Consider the following 23,432-nt stretch of genomic DNA (forward strand, 5'->3'; position numbering starts at 1 on the left):
ATATGTAGAATTTTTTTCTGTTACTGTTTACTGAATATATTCAGTGGGGAGACCGCAGAAGCTTCAGAAGTCCCTCTTTAGGTCCTAAGCAGCCTACTTCTATTAATTCATGGGCTCCAATGGAAAACAATTGGCTTTTCCTTTTAATATTACAGTTTCTGTATTATTTTATGGGCTAGACTTGATATTAAAGCAATGCTCTAAACCACAAATGCCCAAAGTAGTTAACTTAAAAAGTAATTGCTATCATCTGAGGGCTGAAATGTGGTTAGAAAGAATACTTGATTTTTAATTTTTACCATTCTAGTCACAGGTTGTAATTAGAATGCATAAGGTAACCTCTTTCATAGAATAAGTTCGAGAGTCATGACTTCAAATATTTAAAACTTTTAAAGTTATATTTTTGATGTTGTTTGTGTGGTTTTTTTTGTTTGTTTTGTTTTTTACTGGGGGAGAGTAGTATACGGGTATTTATTTCATTTAAACAAATTCAGTCTTCAAGCTGACTTAAAACAAAAATGTATAAATATTACTGACATTTTTAAGCTGTTGCCACTGCATGTTTTTGCAGGTACAAATGTTAAAAAATGGGAGCTAAAGAGAAGGCAATTGGAAAAGTGGGAGCAAAACAAAGACTTGAGATATGTATGATTTTCATGTAAGCTATCACTTGCTTAGGCTGATAAACACCTGTAAACAACATTACGCTTTTATCAAGTTGCCTTTTGTTTTCTTGCAGCATTGAGCATTTTGCAAAACTGTACAGCCAGAAGATTGGAATCAAGCCTGCAGTGCTTCTGAAGACTTTATGGGGAGATTACTATCTAAATACAAAAGCAAAGAAGATAATGAAAGGTGATCAGGTAGGGCAGTTGTCAGAAATATTACTTGTGGTTTATTTAGTTTGTTGTTTTCTTTTTTTTTTTTTTGGCCAACTCCTCATTTTGCGGTTTGAGAATTGATCTCAGTACCTGTCTAGTCAACATTTGTGGAAGCATAACGTTACTATGGTAGCCTTAGAAATGAGACCATTCAAAGGCTACAGGAAAGAACTCTCATCCAATTTATAGTGCTCACTGTTGCTCTTAAATCTCTCTGCTCACAAAATAAGAGGCATTCCAGCTTCAAGGATTCAGGATAGAGTAAAACGTATGAGATGAATGGAAGACTAGCAGTGTAGGAACCTGAGTAGTGAGTGGGCCTCTGTCATCTGATTTGAAGAGTGCTTCAGCGGCTAAGGATTTAAGATTTTGGGGTTCAGCTGAGGATTTAGGATTTAGAAAATTTTTTGCCTTAGTGAGGCCCCAAATTGTAATTGAATGCTGTACTGAAATGCTGGCCTGAAAACTGCTCGTCTTACATTAAGTGTTTCTACCACTCAAAGTTAGAAGGCAGGACTTCCTCTATTTTCATGTAATGATTTATTACTGTTTTTTGTTTTTTTTTAAGAGGTGGGGGTTAAGTGGTGATAACCGGGCTCAAGATAGACATGTTCCATATTTATCAGGCGCTTTTTCTGAAATTGCAATCCTTGTTCTGCGCTTCAAAATTCCATGTTTATTTTGTGGCTTATAACATCATTTTTATTAAACAAACTTTTGAAGTAGGGATCATGTGTAGAAATAGGCAACTGGCTTGATTTTTGAATGAAGGTTTTATATGCTTCTTATGAAAATGATTAGTTAGAAGTGCAGTCTTAAGCCTGTTGTAAAAGCAAGGAATTGCTGAAAATTAACTAGTTTGTTTGTTTTACCAGTCAAAAGGAAAGAAACCTTTGTTTGTGCAGTTGGTGCTGGACAACATATGGAGTCTGTATGAAGCTGTTATGAAGAGGTGAGAAGATCCTATGAAATCTTCATGGAATCACTTTCCATGTGCCATGTTGATTTTTGAAATATTCAAACAAGGAATGTTATGGATGCGTGTTATGCATTGCTAATATGGCTTGTATTTTCCTGTACAGAGACAAAGAAAAAATTGAAAAGATAATCACCTCTTTGGGATTGAAAATTGGTGCACGGGAGTCACGGCATGCAGACCCCAAAGTTCATCTTAATGCCATTTGTAGCCAGTGGCTACCAATATCTGATGCAGTCCTGTGTATCCTTAAGAAAGATACAACTTTTTGTTCTATTGGCAGTTTGTAGACTTGGAAGAGTACTCACATATTTCAGTTTGTGATGTGTTATGATTTTCTTCTATTCATGTTTATGCCTACGCTAGCTGGACTGATTTTCTCAGTCATAGTATTAAGTTACATATCTACAGTTAGTATTATGTTTCAACCAACTTCATGCTTCAACATCCATCTTTTTATTAGGAAAGTACTCTATGAAACTGGAGGTATTTTAGCGATACTACTTTTATTACATAGTTTTATGTACAAATGTTAGTGACAGAGGTGGATTTTAGCTGTCTGTTGTTGATGGCAGTTAATGCATGATATTGTTGATTTAGGGAAACAGACACTGAAGGCATGCTTCCTTTTATTTCTATTCAGTAAGGAAATATAAACAGGTTCTTTATGTCCTTAGCAATGTGCTTTAGCCATGGTGTGTAATAAGCTTCCCAGTCCTCTTGACATCACTGCAGAAAGAGTGGAAAAATTGATGTGTGTTGGAGCTAGAACATTTGATTCTTTACCACCAGAAACTCAGGAACTGAAAAGTGGTAAGTGTTCTGCCATTAACGTTAAAGTTGTTTCAATCTTGATTGTTTTGTTTGTCTTTGGATCATAAGATGCATAGTAACCTCTACTTAGATTCATGATTATTTTACCTGTAGTAACATTGATGTTTATCAGTGACATATCATAGTAGTATGTCTTATTTTTATTCCTTGTATTTTTTAATGCCGTATGTTCATGGTTTTTAGACAACTGAAGCTGCAAATGATGTAAAGTCTAAGACTCCAACTGGGGATTTGTGGAGGTTATGAGGTTAATACTTGTATTTAGTTCTAAGCAGCAGAGTTCATCATGGAATTAATTTCAGCCTAGAGAAGAGGATATTGAGGGAAGGCCTCATGGCAGCCTGCAGCTTCCTCACGAGGGGGGCAGAGGTGTAGGCGCTGAGCTCTGCTCTCTGGTGACAGCAACAGGACCCAAGGGAACAGCACGAAGTTGCAACAGGGGCAGTTCAGACTCGATGTTAGAAAAAGGTTCTTCACCAAGAGGGTGGTCAGGCAGTGGAATGGACTCCTCAGGGAAGAGGTCATGGCAACAAGTCTGCTGGAGTTCAAGAAGCATTTGGACAGTGCTCTCAGACATACGGTTTTATTTTTGGGTGGTCCTCTGTGGAGCCAGAAGTTGGACTCGATGATCCTTGTGGGTCTCTTCCAACTCAGGATATTCTATGATTCTAAGATTCTAATTGAGCAATAATAGAATGCTTTACAGTCTTCTGTATTAAAAACATTTATTATTAGCCGGTAGGGGCTTGAACTTAGGTTTCATATTTACAAGTACATTGGTTAACTAGGTCCAGGTAATCTAAACTAGGTCCAGCTAGGTCCAGGTAATCTAAAATAAAAACAATTTTCTGTTGGATTTATTGCAAATTAGCTTATGTACTGAAAATTGCTATTAGAAGTATTAAGATGTAGCCTAACTGTCACTTCAAACATTGTCATTAAGTATTTCATCTACGTTTTCATAGCTCAAGATATAAATTGATTTCTTAGTAATTTTATAACATTCAAGAATGAGAAAAGATTAGCAAATAAAAGTAAGAGCCAAAAGACTTCCAAAGCAACAAATGTATTTCATTATCTGGAATGTAAAATGAAGGTACAAAATCCTGTTTTAAGGATTTTAAGTTTTGCCATTGACTTCATTGAGATCAGGATTTCATGCCGAGTTCCTCCACCAGAAGGGTTTAGCAGTATATTCAGGTGTTATGTTGAACATTGGGATGTCTGTAAGCAAAAATAAACAAACATACGTAGTAAGTTTGTTAATCACCAAGTCCTGTGCTACAAAATTTTGAGAGACTGGGAAGACCTATATAAAATAACTTTTCTACAAGCAGTAATAGAACTATATATAGGCAGTAGTGAAAATAAACTGATTGTACTGAATGCAGAAAATTTCATAACATGTTTGTATTCTTTTTCCTAGTTGTGTATTATTTGTAAATAAAAACTCTGTGTTTGTACATGTTGGTCATAAAAATTCTGATGCCTTGAAAAGGAGAACTACTGACTTTGTTTTCCTCAAAGACAGATGAGCTGTTGAAGCTGAACTAAGTATTCAACAAAATTGAAAATCAAAGTTGAAACTAATGGTGCTGATATATTATTAGTCCAGTAGTGAACAAAGCTTGTAATTCTCCATATATATGTGGTAATCTCCTCTATAGGGTTGGAACTTCTGTATAAAATGATATTTTTCCCCCAGATTCAGTAGTCTAAAAAAGAATGTTTCCATATGGTCTTTTCAAATAGGTATGTACAGGGAAAAATAGGCCTCACATGTATTAATTTGTTTTTCTGAAAACTGTATTTCTAACTGAATGTGCTTTATAACAGAATGTATTTTGTTTTAAGGTAATGAATGTTCTTGGATACTTAAAGAATTAGTTTAATAAAAATTAGAAGGAGATAACATGCCTAAGCTAGTAACAGTTGAAAGAAAGGATTTCTGAACTTTGGATGTGTAATAAAAGGTGTTTATAGAACAGTATTTAAAAGAGAGCTTTAAGAAATCTAAAGTGATGAGATGTCAAATGCCAAATTGAGATGTGATTGTCAAATAGACAGACTGATAGGAATTGCCTCTTGGGGTGAAGAAACTGATGCTTTTGTCCTTCACCAAAGTAAAACAAAGGTTGTATCCTTCAAACAGTATAGAATACACTGTTAAGTCAATTAGAAAAAATTTGCCTACATAAACTTGGATTTTACTGCACTTGGTTATGAAAATGAGTACATCACATTTTACTGAGTATCTTGTTAATTCTAAGTTGTAGTCTTTGCATAAGCACTTTATATATTCTTTTCATACATAATACAAAAGGCAGAAGAGAAGATGACAATTTCTATGCTGATAAAAGCTTTAAATGGTTTTGTGTCTGTTTGGGATTTGATGATGAGCTCCAGGTTTGATGAAAAGAATTGTTTATGGGAATTTCCTAAATATTGAATGTGTTTTGTGTAGATCTTACGGCCTTTGAGAAAGATCCATTCCTGTAGCAAAGTTGCTGTAATTGCATGAAGACATGAGTGTCTAGACATTTGTAGGACTTCAGCCTTTAATTTGAAACGAGGAAGAATACTTTGAGGCACTGGATGAATAGTTCAGTATAAATGTTAAACACAAAACACTGTTCTGTGTTTTTGTCATTGTAATCTAAACCAGCCTATGAACTCAATTTTAAATATCAAAACAGCATGTTTAGTTGAATATGTATAGTTTCTCATTTATTATGAGAAGTTCTGGTTTTATACTTTTGCTCATTTAATTTTATTGTCAAACATACTTGAAGATAGAGGTAGAGTTATCAAATGATATGGTTAGAGTAATTTTCCACTTCTGTTAATTTGTCTTTAGTATATTACTTATTGAAATAGGAGAGAAACACGAATTCATATAAAATTCATGGAAAACTAATTTTGTCCATACTGCTGGGAAAAAAATGCAAATAATTTCCTTTTATGTTTGTTCAGCTTTTATGAAATGCAGTAGTGAAGGAACGGCCCCAGTTATTGTCTTTGTTTCCAAAATGTTTGCTGTTGATGCAAAGGCATTACCACACAATAAACCAAGGTAAGGAAATGTAACATTTAACTTCTGATCTACATTAGATACCTTCGGGAAATAAAGTTATGTTGCAAGCTTTGGCAAGATTCTCCTGCTATATTTAGTGTTGGTGTCGACTCACCTTGAATATTGCATGCAGTTCTGGTCTTCACAATACAAAAAGGATGTTCAGGTCCTTGAAAGCATCCAGAGGAGGGCAACAAAACTGGTAAAATGGCTGAATCCATGTCCTGTGAGGAGAGGCTGAGGATGTTTGGGTCATCGAGTTTGGAGAAGAGGAAGAGAAGAGGCAACTCATTGCTCTCTACGACTTCACGAGGAGGGAAGTGGACAGGGAGGTGCTGGTCTCTTCTTCCTTGTAACTGATGGCAGCATGTGCAGGAGCAGAACACAGCTGTGCCAGGGGAGGTTCAGACTGCACATCAGGGAAGACCTCTTTACTGTGAGATGCTGGAACAGGCTTCTGAGCAAGGTGGTTGGTGCTTCATGCCTGTTAGTATTCACAAGGCATTTGGATAATGCCCTTAAGCGTATGTCTTAACTTTTGGTTAGCCCCGAAGAATCAGGCAATTAGACTAGATGATCTTTGAAGGTTCATTCCATCTGAACTATTCTAAGTTGTTTTAGATCTGTGAAAATGATTCACAAGTATCTGAGATACAATACAGTCTTCAGAAAGAGGTTTTCTGATGGAGTTCAAGATCAGATTTTTTTAATCGTATGTTTTAGAAGATTTAGCAAATCTTTTGGGGATATAAAAAAAAAAAAAGCTTTTATTGGAGAGTAGTGCTTTTGTCCAAATAAACCGTCCTAGTGCATACATTGGATGCAGTTTCAGGATGTTTGTTTGAAAATATTGTTGAATTGTAGTGCTCTTTCATACCTTTTCAGTAGGCTTGTGTTTGCATGATCATGACAGCTTACATTTGTACCTAGAAGCATTTCCCTTCAAATCTGGCATAAAAGCTAAGCATTCATCCAGTCCATTGGAAGTGTAAAATAAAATGGGTTAATGGAGATGATCCAAACCTTGTATCTTAACTTTTTTTGCACAGAACTGAAAGTCATTAAGTACTTTAGAAGATTTTCTTCTTGCAGTTTTGGAAGATTTTTTGTTACAGCTTTCTATTTAATGGCCTCCTCATTTTTTCTGAGAGGTGGATCCTTCTTGATTTCATTTCCCTGACATACTTAAGTGCTATACTTTAGCTGAAGCTATCACTTTTTATGCAGAAGAAACATACTTTTCTGGTGAGTTTATAAGAATGGGGTTCAACTTAATGTTTCATCCCTCTAAGCCTCTGAAACACTTCCTGTATTCAACTTCTGTTTAAACTTTTCATTTCATTTTTTTATGATCATAAAAACTCCAAAATTGTCACTGTACAGCGAAGTAATACAGAAGTTAGTTTTTCTACAAAATTAAACCATTACTGATAAATATTTGTGCAAAAGATCATGTTGCTGTATTAACATTTGAAGATTTTTCTACTTTTTTTTATGCACTTTCTAGACTTTTATTGCTATCATACTTAACCTAAAATCGTCCACAGAAAAAAATATTTCCTGTGGTGTTTGACTTTAGGAGAAAAGTTGCATTGCACTTATGGATTGACCAAACACTAGATGGTGCTGTTTTTCTTCGAGTTCTGTCCTTAACTGGGTCTGATAGGCAAGTTCCTGCTCGGGTGTCAGTGTAGCACTGCTGTTCCTGCTTTGCCTGCTTTCCCTGATAGGTACTCTCATTATTAGAGAAATTATTTTTCATTACAAACACACTGAGGTTAACACTTTCTGGCTATTCTACCACTGATCGTGACCCATTCTTTTTATTGGTTGGGATGATCAAGGTTCTTTGACATGATGAGGATGGAACATGGAGACAAAGGTAGCTTTTACATTCACCAGACACAGAGAGCTTTGGACATATTTTCAAGATTTTAGTCAAAAAAAAAAAAGTCTACTGCATGTCTTGTTTTGGGGTTTCACACAAAAGACCGTATATGAGAGATTCTGGCTTTCCCAGTACTAATGATATCGATTTTCATTCTATATGATTTGCGTACTTCTGCGTGAGCACTCTGCCTTATGGATAAACTCCATACAGGTCTTCTCCGATACTTGCCTTCTATCTTTCTCACTTGCCCTTTTTATTCTCTTTAGTCATTCCCATTCAGGTAGGGAGCTGTTTTATGTGTGTGGTTATATGCCATGTGTTAAATTTTTTTCTTTTAAAAGAGAGAAAATGAGAGGAAAAAATTCCCCAAACCGAAGAAAGAGTACGTAAAAGAAATTTGCTATGTAACATGGTACATGTATTTTGGTGCATAAAGTGTGTATGAGTGTCTCCATTTTTTTATTCAAATGATACAATCAGTACAGAAGCTCATGCATTGTAAGTTCCTGGTTGTATTCTCTCTGTATATGAAAAAATGCACTGCTTAATCTTATTGGTTTTGAGAATACAAGTGAGATTCCATTTTTGTGCTGTGATGCATACTGTGTAACAAATCTGTGGTTCTGGCCATCATTGATCTGGTTTGAAAGAGCTCAAGTTATTTATTGAGCTGAGTGAAGGATTATATTTAACTGAGTTCAAGTAATGCAGAGCTAGTCCAAAATACAAACAAAATACAAAACGTGTCTAGATAAGTCACTGAAAATTAGGTTTTTAGAGATGATAATGCAGGAGAGTGATAACTGGCCTGGAATTCTTTCTAGTAGACTTGTGGGATATTAGCTATGGCTAATATGGTTGGTAATATGTCCTTTCCCCTGATTTCTTCAGTAAATAGAAAATTGTGGTGTTTTGCTTGATAGTTTGAAAGGTGTTTCTTGCCATCTTTAATATTATTCAATTAGTTACTAATTGTCTAGTATTAAAATGAAACCATATGACTTTCTCTGTGATAACCAGTCATTATCAGCACCATGTAATTTTGCCGATTAGGTAGCATTAGCGATTTTGTTTTGAAGTGACAGATTCTATTTTTTGAAAAATAGTAATATAGCTGAATGTGTTTCTCAGTTTTTTAATTGTTAAGATTCTACAGGTAAGCAGTACTTGAAATAGGAAAGGAGTTTGTTTTTAAAAAAGGAAGGAAAGATGGTGAAACAAAACATAGATGCTTTAAAAACATACTGTCTAAATGTGGTTCCTAAATATGTTTTGAATTATAATGGCCACTGTATGCTATTTACAGTTGCACAGAGAAGATTGTGCTTAACATAATTGAGTGTTGAGCTGAGTATTTGAACCAGGAGGATCAAATAAGGATCCATAAGAATGTTCCTTAAGAATTCCTGAACATAGGGAGGAATAAAGAATGCCTAACATATGTAGGTTAATAGTGCATTATCATAGTGGTTTCATGTGGACCAATTTAAAAACATTAATACTTATTGTCTGTTTCAATTACCTGTAAATTTTCAAGGGACATAACTCTGTACTTGCGTGTTCTGATGTTTGACTGCTATACAAACTGTCAGCTAGGTTATTTGCATCCTTTTCAGTGGTGGATATTTTTAAGCATGTTAAAACATGTAAAAATCAGATATTTTTCCATAGAGTGCTTGCTTGTTTGTTTTTTCTTTTTTTTTTTCCTCAAGGCTTACACTCTTCTACTTCTAGAGAGAATAAAGTAGATCCATGCTTCTGTTGTCTTTTCTCTCCTTTTGCAAGATAGTACTGCATAATGCTATCTTTTTGTAATTTTCTTAGTAGCTGCAAATTGACTTTACAGTTTTTATATTTCGCCTTATTTCTGCCATTTGCTTGTAATATTTTTTTAAGCATAGGTTGGGGAAAGCAAAATGATTTAAGTTCAGGGTATACAGTAAATGATAAAAAGAGGATTTTTAATTAAAACAACCTCCTCTGAGACTGCTGTTGGCAACTAATACCCTCTAAAAGGTGACTAAGAATCAATAGATTTGATACTAAAATGGCTAGGTTTTTGCTTTTACTGGTTAAATAACAAAATTTGTCAGTTGTTGTAACAGTAGAAGATGTGGAAAATTAATTTGTGGTCAGGTTACAACTGGTTGGCAGCTTATACTTATCTTGCTCTGGAAAGGCTTGAAAAATGACTTCTATCTTGTACCACTATGACACTGAGGTATTTTCTTTAGCAGGTTTTATAATGAAGTGAGAATTGTGCAAATATACTTTGTCTTCCAGTTTCTTCTGCCTGAACTTGTGAAATCGTTTGCTAATTCCAACCAAATCAGACAGAGGTGGAGATTTTACAGATACCAAGTTCCAGTAAATTTTGTGGAAATTAGTGGTTGGGCAGAGTAGACAAATTAGGACCCTGCTAAAAGAGTATAGTGTGATCTACTTCACGTTAGATATTATAATATCTAAAACCAACAGGAAATAGGGCCAGACTGGCTTCTTATGGAACTGCTTGCTTCACGTAATAACACCAAGGTTTATTTTTTTTTAAATATTTTTTTTTCTGTGGTGTAGCTTGTTTACATGTCTTAAGCCAAGAGATTGTAGTGTACTTAATTTTCTTTCTATTGTTTCCTGAAGACTGTATTGTAAAAAATAAAAAAAATGAAAAAAATGTAAATCCTGTGATTGTTGCCCAACCTTCAGCTGAAAACACTTTACGTTGTTGTGATCAAAGTACGAGAACATTTGTAAAGATCGCAGCTCTGTAAAAAAAAAAAAAAAAAAAAAAAAATTACTATCTTTTTGTGAGTAAATGAATTTTTACATTTAAAAGCAATATGATTTTCAGTGACTTCACTTTGAGCTGAACCCATCATCTGTTTGCATTAAACAGAAGTTTGTACTAACTTGTAGTTGGTGCATTAGAAATGAATTTGACATGAGTCATCTGAACAGATTGTCAGATTTACAAGTTAACGTTTGAAGATGGTACCCTGTTATATAATTGAGTACTATATGCTGTTCAAAAATGAAAAAACAAACATTATGATTAAATTTCATTGTGACAGCATACATTTGACTCCAACTAAAATCTTTGGAACTGATTTAAGAGATGGAATCTGAATCTCTGGACATGTTTAGTTTGCGTAATTGCAAGTTTAGAGAGAAAAGCATATAACATTCTGGAAGAGTTTTTTTTCTTTCAAGTTTCACTCTCTTTATTGCATATTTAGTATGCGAGATAAATCAAAGGTCAGTATATCAGCCAAGGGTGTTTTTCAAGATAAGGTATGACAGCTTGATATTAATGTCTTAGTTTTGTTATGTATCTCAGAGCGAATGATCTTCCTTGTACAATATAACATGAAAAATGTATCCAGTATACCTCTTTGCAGAAGTTCTGTAAGATCACTGTGTAACATTTTATGTAAATACTGTTTTGGATAATTTTCAGTTGTCCGTTTTGTGTATAGACAGTTCCTTCTACTGTGAATTGCATAGCGATTGTAGTTGCATTAGAAAGTATATGAAATAATTTTAGTTACTGTATGTTAGTTTATGAATGGAAATAGTCCTTAAAAGTGATCTTTATGGATGTTGCCGTTCAAAATTTAGGCTCTTAGTTCTGGGCTGGGAAATAATATATAGCAGATTTGCAAGGCAAAAGCATTAAACAATTTAATCCAGGAATTCAGGTACTTCAGAAGGATTAGGAAGACCACTGGACATACTCTGTGCTGGATTGTAACAAACAAGCTGCACTTGAGAGAGCTGTCCTTAGGGATGGGGTTGTCTGATGTCTTTGAGTACCAGATGGTGAGCAGAACAGCAGCCAATGGTTGAAGTAGAACTTAATTCTGAAGAGTGGAGTCATGAAGAGCAATACAGAAGATTCTCTGTAAATTACTTGGATTTTAAGATGTTAACAGAAATTACCTCCTTAGTGTGATGGAATCAAGCATATGTCTGCGAGGTCAAGGAATTTAAACTGATAAAAATTATATAGAGAGAAAGTATTCTCAGTCTGTTGTGGGTAGTATCAGTCTTTTGGAAGTCAGTTGTTCTGACTTTGTTTCCTTTGTAAAATGGTCTAAAAGTTAAGTTTTTTTAAAAACCTGTAAGAGTGTCTCTAAAAAAAAAAAAATCAGATGCCAATTTTTATTTGTTTATTCACTATGATTTTTTCAAATCTTTTGGAACAAAGTCTCTCTCTGATAACATGGAAGGATGGAAGGATAGCAAAGCTGTCATTCACAGGATGAAGAAGTTTAGTTGTCATTGTTTGAACTAAACTGAGTTATCCTTGGCGACTATGAGAATAAAGAAAAAGTCAGCATTAGCATGTTAATTTCACCTAGTCCAATGCATTTAATCAACAATCTACTGGATGACAATATTGTGTACGTTACGCTGTTTGCCACGTTATTTCCATAGCTTTTGCTTACGATGTGGTTGAGCTCAAGATGAGTTCGTAATAATGTGGTTGCCCATCTAGGTCAGCTCTGTTGCTTGTGCTTTGTTCATGTGTGCAGTGTGAATGTTTCAGCATCTCTTTGAAGGCAGAAAATCTCTTTCCCTTTCTCCTTCGTTACTTTTACTGTTTTTTTGTGACTGTATGATCCCTTTTTTTCTGCCAGTATCATAAGGTGTTGTAGCTTTTCTTATGCACTGAAAAAGGGGGAGGGAAGAAATATGGAAGAGAAGAGCACATCTCATCTGGTTTGGTCAACATTTGTTCAAAATTGATTTCACTTCTCATTGGTTTCACCAACTGGAGAAATTGAATAAATCAGGATATAATTTAAACTGGAGATTAATGCACATAAGACACTGGATCTGCAACAATCTTGTGCTGTGTTCTGCTTGAGTGTGTTATCATTATGTATAAGGATTTATACGACATCTCTTTTTTGTGGTTTCTAATGATCGTACTGGGAGTGACTAATTCTGTGGAAACTGACGCTGACACAAACCAGGGTGGAAGTCTAGCTTTTACCTACTAGCTAAAGACCTACCCACACTCAATCTGCTTCTTATCAAATTGAGAATATAATTAACTGGGCTTATGTGTATTGCAATTTATGTTGCAACCAGTGCATTCAGAATTTTAAGGTACCTTTAACAGTTGTGATAAGGGCTATCTGATACCTAAATATAGTGGTACTTTTAAAGATAACACAGAAGTAGGAGGGAGGAGGGGAACAAACAAACTTTTTCTTTTACTCTCAGGATTATTTACACAAATGAAAAGCATTTTTGAACAATAAAATGTGTTGGAATGCATACATATGTCCTCATGTGCATACTATGCCATCATATATAGACTGCATTTATCCCTTGGCTGTCTCATCTGTACTTTCCCTATCAATCTCTTTCCCCTGGGAATTTTTCAGACATTCCAAACCCTTAAATAGCTTTGAACAACTGCCTTCAGGAAAAAAATGATCATAAAAAAAAAGTTTTCTTCTCCACCATCTGCTTTGCATTTTCAATTGTTAAGACTCACTCTCTTTTGCAATAAAATAAACAAATCAAAAAGAAATAACACATTGTCCCAAATTTCAGAGATGCAGATTCTTCATTCTGTCACAATGACTGCGTAAGAGATTATTTAAAATAAATAAACCAGAAAAACTTTCTGAGAAGTTTACAGGGGCATTTTTTTCTCATTTTTTGCCTTTCCTGTAGCATGTAGTGAATCTGTTCCAGGTTCTAAGTTCTGAAAGTATGCATCAAATTCTGGCATTTTATCCCAGGGGGATTAAAGGTTTTCTGCTAGGTAATTTTAAACGATATTTTTAACTCGTATATAGGTTTTTTGCCCATTTGAGTTGAATATTTGGATCAAGTTAAGCACAATAATTAATAAATAACAACTATATAAAATACATAACAATATAACACTTGATTTCTTCAAGTCCTAAAAAGATTTCTGGTGAAGTGAAGGGTTCTGTTAAGCATTTTAAAATAATTTGAAGGATATGCAATAAACAGAATATGTATTATGATATAATAAATGTATTGACACTGAGTTGGTCTCAGCCACATAATTCATTCATGGCTTTCTGAACTAACTAATCCAGTTAGGGTCAGACTTAGTCTCCAGTAAGTGTCTTTACTGTCTACAGACAAAAACTTTGACCTCTGAGAAGTGGGTTGTTTCCCTGTTTGGCAGTGTGGAATAGTTCATGTGATCTGTGGATGTGATTCAATTTTTTTATTTTTTTTTAAGAGATATTTATGTGCTTGTTCTTTAAAGAAACATTCTGTTGTAGAGCTTCTTGCTGTTTTCTTTCTCTTTATTATTCATTAGCGCTACTACTGCTCAGCAAATCTTGAAGTGTTTTGTTGCAGAGAAGGAGTGTAGTTCCCAAGTGTGGAAATTAGAGAGACAAGGTGACTTGTCTAAGGCTACTAAACAAGCTAAAACTAACAGGACACTTTTGATTCTAGTGTTCTGTTCATCATATTGGGTGCTTGATAGTGAAAGAATCCTAAACCATCTTAATATTAAGAACTGTTGGCCTTGCCCCCAGCACATGAGCAAATGCAGGTGTAAGGACACTCCGTGCAGATGGGGTTTTGTTATGCCATTAGGTTCGCTTCCTGAGATGAAGTCAGCATATAACATTGGTGATTAGTTTGTTCAGTTGTGCTTTATAAAGGCATGCTTATGATGGAGAGAATTCTTCCATTTCTTCTCTCGGGTTAGAATTCTATGAAGAATAATTATATAATGTAAAAAATACATTGGTTGTTGTGTTGGAAACAAATTATTTATTAATGCTGGAAAGTGGTATATATTTCCATTGCTCACAATGGGGAAAAAATATATAAAATTGAAAGCATTCTAGTTCCAATGAAACAAGTCTCCATATCTTTATTTTTTTTTCATCTTTTAAGCCACAGTAATAAAAGTGGTTTTTAATGTAGGCACCTGACAGCACGTTACACAAAAAAATGTGGATCATCTGTTTACACGGCCTTAGGGAAGGACTATAATGTCTGTCTTTAATTATTAATATTATTTATTATTATTATTTGCTTTAAATCTTGCATTAAAGCACTTTATTTTAAGTTGGGGTTTGCCAGTGAGTAGATGGAAATTGCATCAGAATATTACAATTCTCTTTTTTGTTTCCTCAGTGAAGTCTTTTGTCCATTATGAAGCTATTCACTTAATAGAAAAGTCACTATAGAAGGCGAAGTCTTTTTCTTGCATTTGAACACTTACTGTAAAGACTACCTTAGAATAGTAAAAATAACACAAGCTCATTGAAATGACAATATTTGATCCCTGTGTATTTGGAATAAAAGTCTGGTATTTTTTCTAACTAGCTTGGTATAGATAAGTCTAGATTAATACACTGTTTAGTCTTAGCTGTCATTCTAGTTCAGAATAACATACTGGACGTAGTGTGAAAAGCAATTTTTAAAATTGGCTTGGAACGTTTCCAAGAACGTGAGAATTCACACATCAGTGGGAGAAACTAGATTTATTTTAATGAAATAAACAGAAGTTTAACATGGTAACCTCTTTCTAAACATGGTAGAGGAAGAGTTTGTTTATTTTAGCTGACTAAAAATACATGGTATCATGGGGACAAAAGGCATTCAGTGTAATTTTTTCTTATGCTGAATGTAGTATTCTAATTTTTACAATTTAATTTATTTTAAAGTAAGGGGCGTTTCCAAATGCTAATATTTTAAAATACAATTTAGGCCTTTAACTCAAGATGAAATAGCTCAACGACGTGAACTTGCAAAACGGAGACATGCAGAAAAAATTGCAGCAAATCAAGGGAAGGAACTGTCAGAAAAGCCCCCAAGTGAAAATTCATCTGAAGTGACTGGAAACACTGGTGATACAAAAGGTATTTAATGATCTGCTATCCATTTTTCTCATAGTATATTTAATATTAGTATCTAGGTGTTGTTAAGGGGCTGATTATGGAGCTGTGTACCTTGCAAAGAATCATCCACACTCCAGTCCAAACAGTTTAATAGATGGGACTGAATGAAGAGCAAGGAGGGAGTTGAAGGCAGCTGATAATTTATAGATGCTGTAATAATGCCATGGATACCTGTTTATATGGCCTGAGAATGTTCTTGGTCTCAGTACTTTGAGTCACTTGAAGATAGATGATGCCTTAAGGGGATGCTCTACTGAAAAATTAAATAATTTCCGCTCTGAATAGGAATACAGAATGATTTATTTTTGGACATGTGTATGGGGTAAAAAAATTCAGGCTTAGCTTATTGCTGGAGTTGCCTTACGGACTTGTTGCTAGTGTACTTTAGGCCAACACAGCTTTAGTTCCTGTAAGTATTTACAAGAATATGTATTTTATTTAACAACAAAAAAAAAGTATATAAAAGCAGTGATTGAGAATGGGACTGGAGTATGGGTTACAGTGACGGGTTCTCGTCTTTTGAATATGTCATCAGATGTGATACTGTAGTATGTAATTGATTTTTTTTCTTCGGCTGATGAGGTAGTAACTGTTTTTAGAATTGATCTATTTTTTCTAACTGATTAGGTGAAGAGCAACAGCTCACTGGTCAAACAGAGATCGCAACCTCAAAGGCAGCAAAACAAGAAGCAGACAACAAGGAGTCTTTCATTGCTTTTGCTAGAGTGTTCAGTGGTGTAGTGAAAAGAGGGCAAAAGATCTTTGTTTTAGGACCAAAATATGATCCTGCCGAGTCTTTGCATAAGGTAAGAGGTGACAGTGAAATGTTTCCATAACTTGACATTATTTTCGAAATATTGTTGACTTAACTTTCTGCACATTGCACGCTCAAAACAAGGTTCAAATCAAAAATTCCAAAACGTAGCAAAGTAATTTAGGGAATTAATATGGGTTATTTTAGTAGTAAAGTTGCTGTGATAAAGGAGTGAACCTTCTTTATTATTTCATTTCAACTGAAGATCTCAAGACTTTGCATATATTCTTTAGAAGAAGTAGATGAATAGATGATCCTTGAAATACAAGGATTACATCCTGTCTGTGTCTAATAAAGGGTATTCTGTTTTGCGCTGTTCTGTGAAAAGATGTTGGTTAAATGTCTACACATGCAACCTGTTTTTAATCAGATTCAAAATAATTTGATTTAAAAACCTTGTGTTGAGTTTTATGAAACAGAAGACAGACATGAAAGGCCTGAATGTATTTCTAAGCGCACGTAATGATTCAAAGCTTATTCTGACTTTCAGTTATATGCGAAATTCAGTGATTTGCAGTGAGAACAATTCATAATAGCATACTGGCTGTACATCCATGGAATTCTGCAAAATTTTGCAGAGGAATTGTGCAAAGACTTGAACATAGCATAAATAAATGTCTACTCTGATACAGTCACCATTTGTCAGGGATTTGAGGAGGTTTAAATAATATGTAGTAAGATTTTTTTTTTTAACTTTGTCAGCTGTACTATTTTCATTAGGCATTAGAATGTTTACTGAAAATGAGTATATAAAACCTGGTAAATTATGTGAAATTATTGGGAGGCTGGAAGCAGTCAGCCATTGTCTTATGGATAAACAGTAGTCTCAATCTCGATGAATCTTTGGTTTTCTGCGTCCTTACTTTGCCTGCTTAGGTCCATTTGATTAGACTGTGCTGTAGATTATTTGGTGTTTAAAAAGAATACATTCAGCCTAATTCTTTAAGGTGATGGAGTATGTTCATAAATACTAGATACGCATTTATGATCTTAACTTCATCACAAAATGTGAAGATGGTGCCTCAAACACCTACTTGGAGATTGCTTTTAATAACATTTTAAGAGTGCAGCTATTTCAAATTCTGTGAAGGTGAAGAGATCATTAGCCTTTTAGGTATGACTGACTCTAGCTGAATTTAGATTTAGTTAGATTTGCTTAGTAATTTTGAAATGTCTTAGACAGTAACAGGCGAATCTTCGTACCCCCAATGCAGAGGCATTTCTTCAAAGATGGAGTTTGCTAGAGACGTCTGGATGAAACTCCCCTTATTTAATTGTTTAATATGACTTCCTTATGCTGTTTAAATACAATTGGGTTGCAGATTTTAAAGCAAAACATAAAACTTCTCCAGCCCAATGAAAGCATCTTACTTAAGCATATTATAGCCCAATACAGACTTTCTTCTCAGAATTGTACCTGCTAATGAATAAAAAGTTTTATCTTGTTTGAAAGAAAGTTTGAGGTCCGTTACTGTGGAGATGTTTTGTTTTTGCACATTCGGCTGATTATCCTAGTAAACTCATTGTAAGCCTTGGGATTACCAAAATACACGAAGCATTTATTAATTAACAGCAAATCCAGTATGTGCATATGAAAAGAAAATTTGTGATTGGAAAACGAGTTATTTATGAGAACAGGAGAGTGTGTAATATTATTGAAAAGAGTGGTGTTAAATGTTTTGAGAATGTGATTGTAGAAGTTTATTGCCTATGAAATTACCTTAAAGTGTGTTTTATCAGTGATGAACAGTGAGTGAGAATTAATATGCACGTAAACAATAAAGGAAACGCTGTTTTTTATTTTTCTTGGTAATATTTCATCGTTTGCCGCAAAACTATGTTTTTGGAAGGGAGATAAGTAAGTATGTGTTAGTTTTGAATATCTGGCTTTTGAAATGAAAATGCTTTAAAATGTATTTCTTAGTTTTGAAATGCAAGGAGGTTTTCAGGAAGAAGTTTGTAACAGTACCAGGCAATAAATATCCAACACTGGCTGTTTTACTCCATGTAGCTGTCATCCCAGTGTTCTGCTACCAATGATCTGCCATTAGTACCTCATATGACTTGCTGTACATTGGAGAATCTCTACTTGCTTATGGGAAGAGAACTTGAAGATCTTGAAGAAGTACCCGCAGGAAATGTTCTGGGTAAGACTTAACTAATATTTCATTTCCTAGAGCTTGAATGTTTATATCATGCAAAATGCATTGAAATTATTTTGATATGATTAATGATAAGAAAACTTAGATAAATCTCTGAATATTTCTAGGTATATTATATGTGCAAAAAATGAAGGCACTCGTTGTAACTTCTGTGAACTTTTAATGGTGAAGTGGGAAAAAAAAATCATAAGTAAGAGAAAACTAGGGATTACAGGAGCCCTATTTACTGTAATCTCCAGGTTGGAGTATTGCCAGGTAAGCATCACTGCCAGGAATTGCCAAAGGCAACAGTAAGGTCTAATATTTTCTAAATTGCAAGGATTATAAATAACATTTTCTCAACAGTGGAAACACTGTAGTATGACGTTTCTAGTGATGCGGATAATTGTAGTTTTATTAATGAGTCTGTGCAAAATATGGTGCTAAAACTTATTTGTTACTGCTATGGCAAATTTTGAACTGTTTCCATGCGCATGTTTCTGAATGATAAGTCATCGTAATCACTGAGTTATGTTCTTCTGTGCCAGATTTTGAGTTGTTTTGCTCTAGAGCATTAAATAGCATACGTTTTTGGCTTTGTCCTTCACTTGTCTTTTTTTTTTATATATATCAAAAATACTATTTAGAATTTAGAGAGTGTAAAATTCAGAAGTAGTTTTTTTTTTTCAATTTGTGGGTGAGCCGTAAGCAGCTAATCCTACAAAAAAAATTGTGAGTAGTCTCTACTTCTGAGAACAACTACTCTTCAGTAGTCTGTAGCTTTTCCATAAACAAAAGCATACTAGTCAGGAAATAAGAAAGTTCTAAATGGTAACACAAGGTTTGTCATCTTTAGAGAAATTCGTTAGAATCTTAAGATCAGAATTAATACTCAGAGCTTTTAGCCAAACTGTGTCTGGTATGTCATCTCTTTGACATACCTTTGACATTGGCTGTTCTGTTTACATATTGACAAAACAGGTTTTCATTTTTACCTACAGCATACAAACTCAAGAATTAGTTTTTTAAATCTGATGTTAAAGAAATTTTAAAACGTAAAAGCCCTAAATAACTTCTAGCTAGTTTTTCTCCCATTTCCCCATAATGTTGTATTGTTAATTTACATAAATTCAATAAACATTTTACCTGTTTCATGATGTACCACATTCAGGAGAAAATGCAATACTTTTATATAAATGGAATCTATAACAATGGTGAAGCAGGACTTTCATTATTCCTCTTAATAAAAATGATTTCTGTTTCAAAGGCCATTTATCTTCCAGCTTCAAAGCACACAGTGATGATTTCTCTCCAGCCATATAAGGAAATTACTTGTAGATTATCTAGTAAAATAAGGAAGCTTTTCTGAAAGCTCTGTAGTTTTATTCTGTATAATTAAATTATTGCCATAAGGAATACACAGTTAGTCATGACCGCCTATTTCCACTTTAAAACTCATGGTACAGGGATTTTTTTTCCCAGTGTTTTTGTTTGTTTCTTCCAAGGAAGAACCTGTGTGGTGACAATGAGCAAGTAGCCTTTTTACTCTTCATACTGGCTTATGCAAAGGTTTAATGATCAAAGAAATGGCTTAAGACATAGGCTGTGTCAGTGGAGATGAAGATTTCATCCCTTGGTCCTTGTGGTGGATTAGATTTTTCCTTAAAATACTTATAAATCCTTATAAATGTTAAAAATCTGAAAAACTTGTAGCAAAATACTACAAGAGGAAAAGGTAATGAAACATACCGTGAACACACAGAATTCACAAAGAGTCGGCTGAAAAATAATATCATTTCTCTGTCTACTGTGCATAGCCATTTTGGGAAGCTGTGGAAAGTTGTTGTTCTGAGTTTCTGGAATTTGAGAGAGAGCCTGTTTTGCAGTTGTTAATTTGTATTGCAAGTTTACAGTGCAAATGTTTTTCAAAAGTATTTCTCAAAAAGCTTTAAGCAGTATGTCATTTTCAAGTGGTATGGCAAACACGAAATACTGCCTCCTTCCACATAGCAGTTAATAATTCACAATTTTTCTTCTTTGCAATCTATGTGACTACTATACATTTTTTGCAGTCCTTGAGTAGGGGGTGAAATATGACTTCAACTTAAAACAAACAAATGAAGAATTTCTTGAGAACCAAGGATAATAAAGGCTTTGTAATAAATCTTTTAAAACTGATTTGTCAGAATTTTCAATGAAGAGCAAAATTCCTTTCTGACAGAATACCTGGCTTATTATTATCTTAATAGAAACACTGTAATCTGTTTTGTAAATTCTAACTATGTATATCAAAACCATGCTTAAATTCCAAATATAGAAGTACTCTGCGCTTTCTATCATTAATGTGATAATTATATATCGCCTAAATATACCTCTCAAAATTAGTTGGGATATTTTTTAACTCCGTGTCTAACCATGTCTTGGGCATGTTTTATGCTCACCATTTGAAAACTGCCTGAGCACCCGTTGGAAAGAAAAGATATCACGGACCTTAGTGATCACAGAAGTCCATGTGCTATTCTGAAAATTTTGTCCTTTTGTGTCTGTAAGGAGAGAAGCAGCACTTCAATATTAAATTCCAGAGACAAGCTGACTGATATATCCTTGCATGTTCTTAGTGGCACTATAATTAACTGTGACCTGTGTTTTACATAATCTAATGCTATGCAAATAGCAAGCTACTGTAGTTGCCCCACTCTCTTTAAATATTTGTGTCCTGTTTTGCTATGACAAAAATGTATCGGAGAAAGGAGCTTAATATAGACAGTCATCTGGCTACCCAAATGTGTTTAACTTCTTTTTGTCTATTGACTACTACAGCAGCTTAGGTTCTTGTTGGGGAGCTTCCCATTATACAGGAAACATCTACTGTGTTGGAGGTTCCTGCTGCCATCCAAGTATCTGCTCCAGATGTGTTGTGTTTGACAGCTATTGAGTGAAAGCTGTTAACCTCTAGTCATCTCAGTTCTTCTTACTAATGCTTAGTTTCTCTTATACAAAGGAAAACTATAAATGCTCCAGTCATGAAATATTAAATGATTTAATGTGGATGTTGTATGCAAGTTCTTCTGTTTGCCAAGTAGTATTAGGTATTATTTAACTAACTGTAGAGATTGATGATGCTAGAACATAAATAGAAAAATTAATACTAAGAAGCTGTTTTTTGTTGTTAATGAAGGATGCGTGGAAGCAGTATTTATTTTGTCATTTAATGTGTGAAAAAATGTTGCTTGTATGCCAGTAGCGAAAACAAAAAGTTAGGTAAACAGCGTTAAAAGTTTAGCAAATAGGACAATTACAGGCAAGCTTAAAATGATTTCAGTTGCGTATCTATATTAAGAATATTTTCTCAAAAAGCAAGACTACCTCTATCACATGTGTTGAAGTGTTAATATGGCTGTATTCTGGAGAATTAAGGAAGTAGAGACAGTTGATTCACTTGTTCCTGGGGAAGAATATATAGAATCCTCCCCCTCTGCCTTACCGACAAAGGAGAAGTACAAATACAGGAAAAGCATCATTTTGTAACACTCGTTCTGATATTTTTGTGGTTGAAGAGGATAAAAAGAACTTAATGGGCATTCCCCAAAGTGACAAAGGAATATTAGAAGGGAATGTATGAGCAGCAAATAATTTGGGCTCCCAAGTTAAGATTGAGCAAGCACATGCCCTCCAGATGCACATAACAGCTTCCTTTTTTTAATCCCTTCCTTTTTGTTAAATGTGTTTGGCACGAAATTTATTTTTTTTTTGCTGTCCTATAATAGAAGGCAAAATGCCTTTTTTGTTCTATCCAAAAGGGTTAGAAATTTTTTAGTAACAAAAAAGAGTTGTTGAAGGTAGCACAAAAATGTATTTTAAATAGGCAAAAAGAAGTAGTGTTTGTTGTGATGTCACGTACAGATGAAAGGATAGGATCCTCATGCTGAAGTTACTGATTCTTAATTTTAAGTAATTTAAACAAATGCTGATGTAAAAAAAAAAAAAAAAGACCATGTTTCTGAAAATACTGGCAGTACTTTTAAAAGTGTGGCTATATATATATATATATATGTGATTTTGTTAAAATTTGTCAGTGTTATGTGATGATTTTTTTTTTCTGTTTTTAGGAGTAAATAATTGAAGGATGATCAAGTGATAGATTTTATTCCAGTGTATCTCAAAGTGTGCCACACGCTTGTGTGCACAAGTTCAGAGTAACATGCATCTTAAAATTGATTTGTATACTGTTTTTATCCACAAGTACCACACCAATAGTCTTATTTGCTCACATATCCAAATCAGATTTTTCATAGAGCTGCCGTTACCACTATGTAAATGATTTCTGTGTTTTATTGAGTACTGCTAAAAGCAAAGTTTTCTGCTTACTTCTATAGTGCTTTAGCGTAGTGCTCATAAGAGGCTAGATAATTTCCTGAATATTTTCAAATGCAGTTAGCTCTGTGAGTATCAAGTGTTCTAGGAAATTAAGAGCATTTGTTTCTTTAACTGATCAAATGATGATGTTAAAAGCGGGGATGTAGAAGTCACTCCTGGTGTCAGCTCGCTATGAGCAGACTTCCTGGAGGACTGACTGCTGGGTACCTTAGATTTTTCTCTTCTAAAATGGTTGTTTTCCCACACAGTGTTCGTTCAAGTTTTAATTATTTATAAAGCACTTAAAGGAATCTTGAAGCTTAAACAATATGACATGGGAACTAGGTGATTATGGGTACATACTTACGGATTTTTCTATACCTTTTTAAAGATGTGTGCTGTACAGCTGCAGTTGGTGTGAAGAGCTGCTATGTAGTAGTATAGCTAACCTCGTTACAAGGTGTCTAACAAGCATTTTATTCCTTTAGGACTTCATCGAACAATTTAGGAGCTTTTAATAAGCAGCCTCTGTTAAAAGCAAAGAGCAGCT

General features: G+C 34.3%; 1 protein-coding gene across 3 annotated transcripts in view; it reads left to right on the top strand.

The window, feature by feature from the left end:
- The window catches only part of EFL1 (elongation factor like GTPase 1), a 71,746-nt gene that overhangs the window by 7,068 nt on the left and 41,246 nt on the right, over window positions 1-23,432 (top strand). For all 3 annotated transcript variants that reach the window (XM_040569585.1, XM_040569584.1, XM_040569586.1), the window contains exons 8-15: window positions 740-863; window positions 1,757-1,833; window positions 1,964-2,100; window positions 2,548-2,670; window positions 5,665-5,764; window positions 15,381-15,532; window positions 16,199-16,377; window positions 18,397-18,532. In XM_040569585.1, coding sequence (XP_040425519.1) covers window positions 740-863; window positions 1,757-1,833; window positions 1,964-2,100; window positions 2,548-2,670; window positions 5,665-5,764; window positions 15,381-15,532; window positions 16,199-16,377; window positions 18,397-18,532 — 1,028 coding nt within the window. The remainder of the gene's footprint in view (window positions 1-739; window positions 864-1,756; window positions 1,834-1,963; window positions 2,101-2,547; window positions 2,671-5,664; window positions 5,765-15,380; window positions 15,533-16,198; window positions 16,378-18,396; window positions 18,533-23,432) is intronic.

Source organism: Cygnus olor, chromosome 11 (genome assembly GCF_009769625.2).
Source record: "Cygnus olor isolate bCygOlo1 chromosome 11, bCygOlo1.pri.v2, whole genome shotgun sequence".
Taxonomy (NCBI): Eukaryota; Metazoa; Chordata; class Aves; order Anseriformes; family Anatidae; genus Cygnus; species Cygnus olor.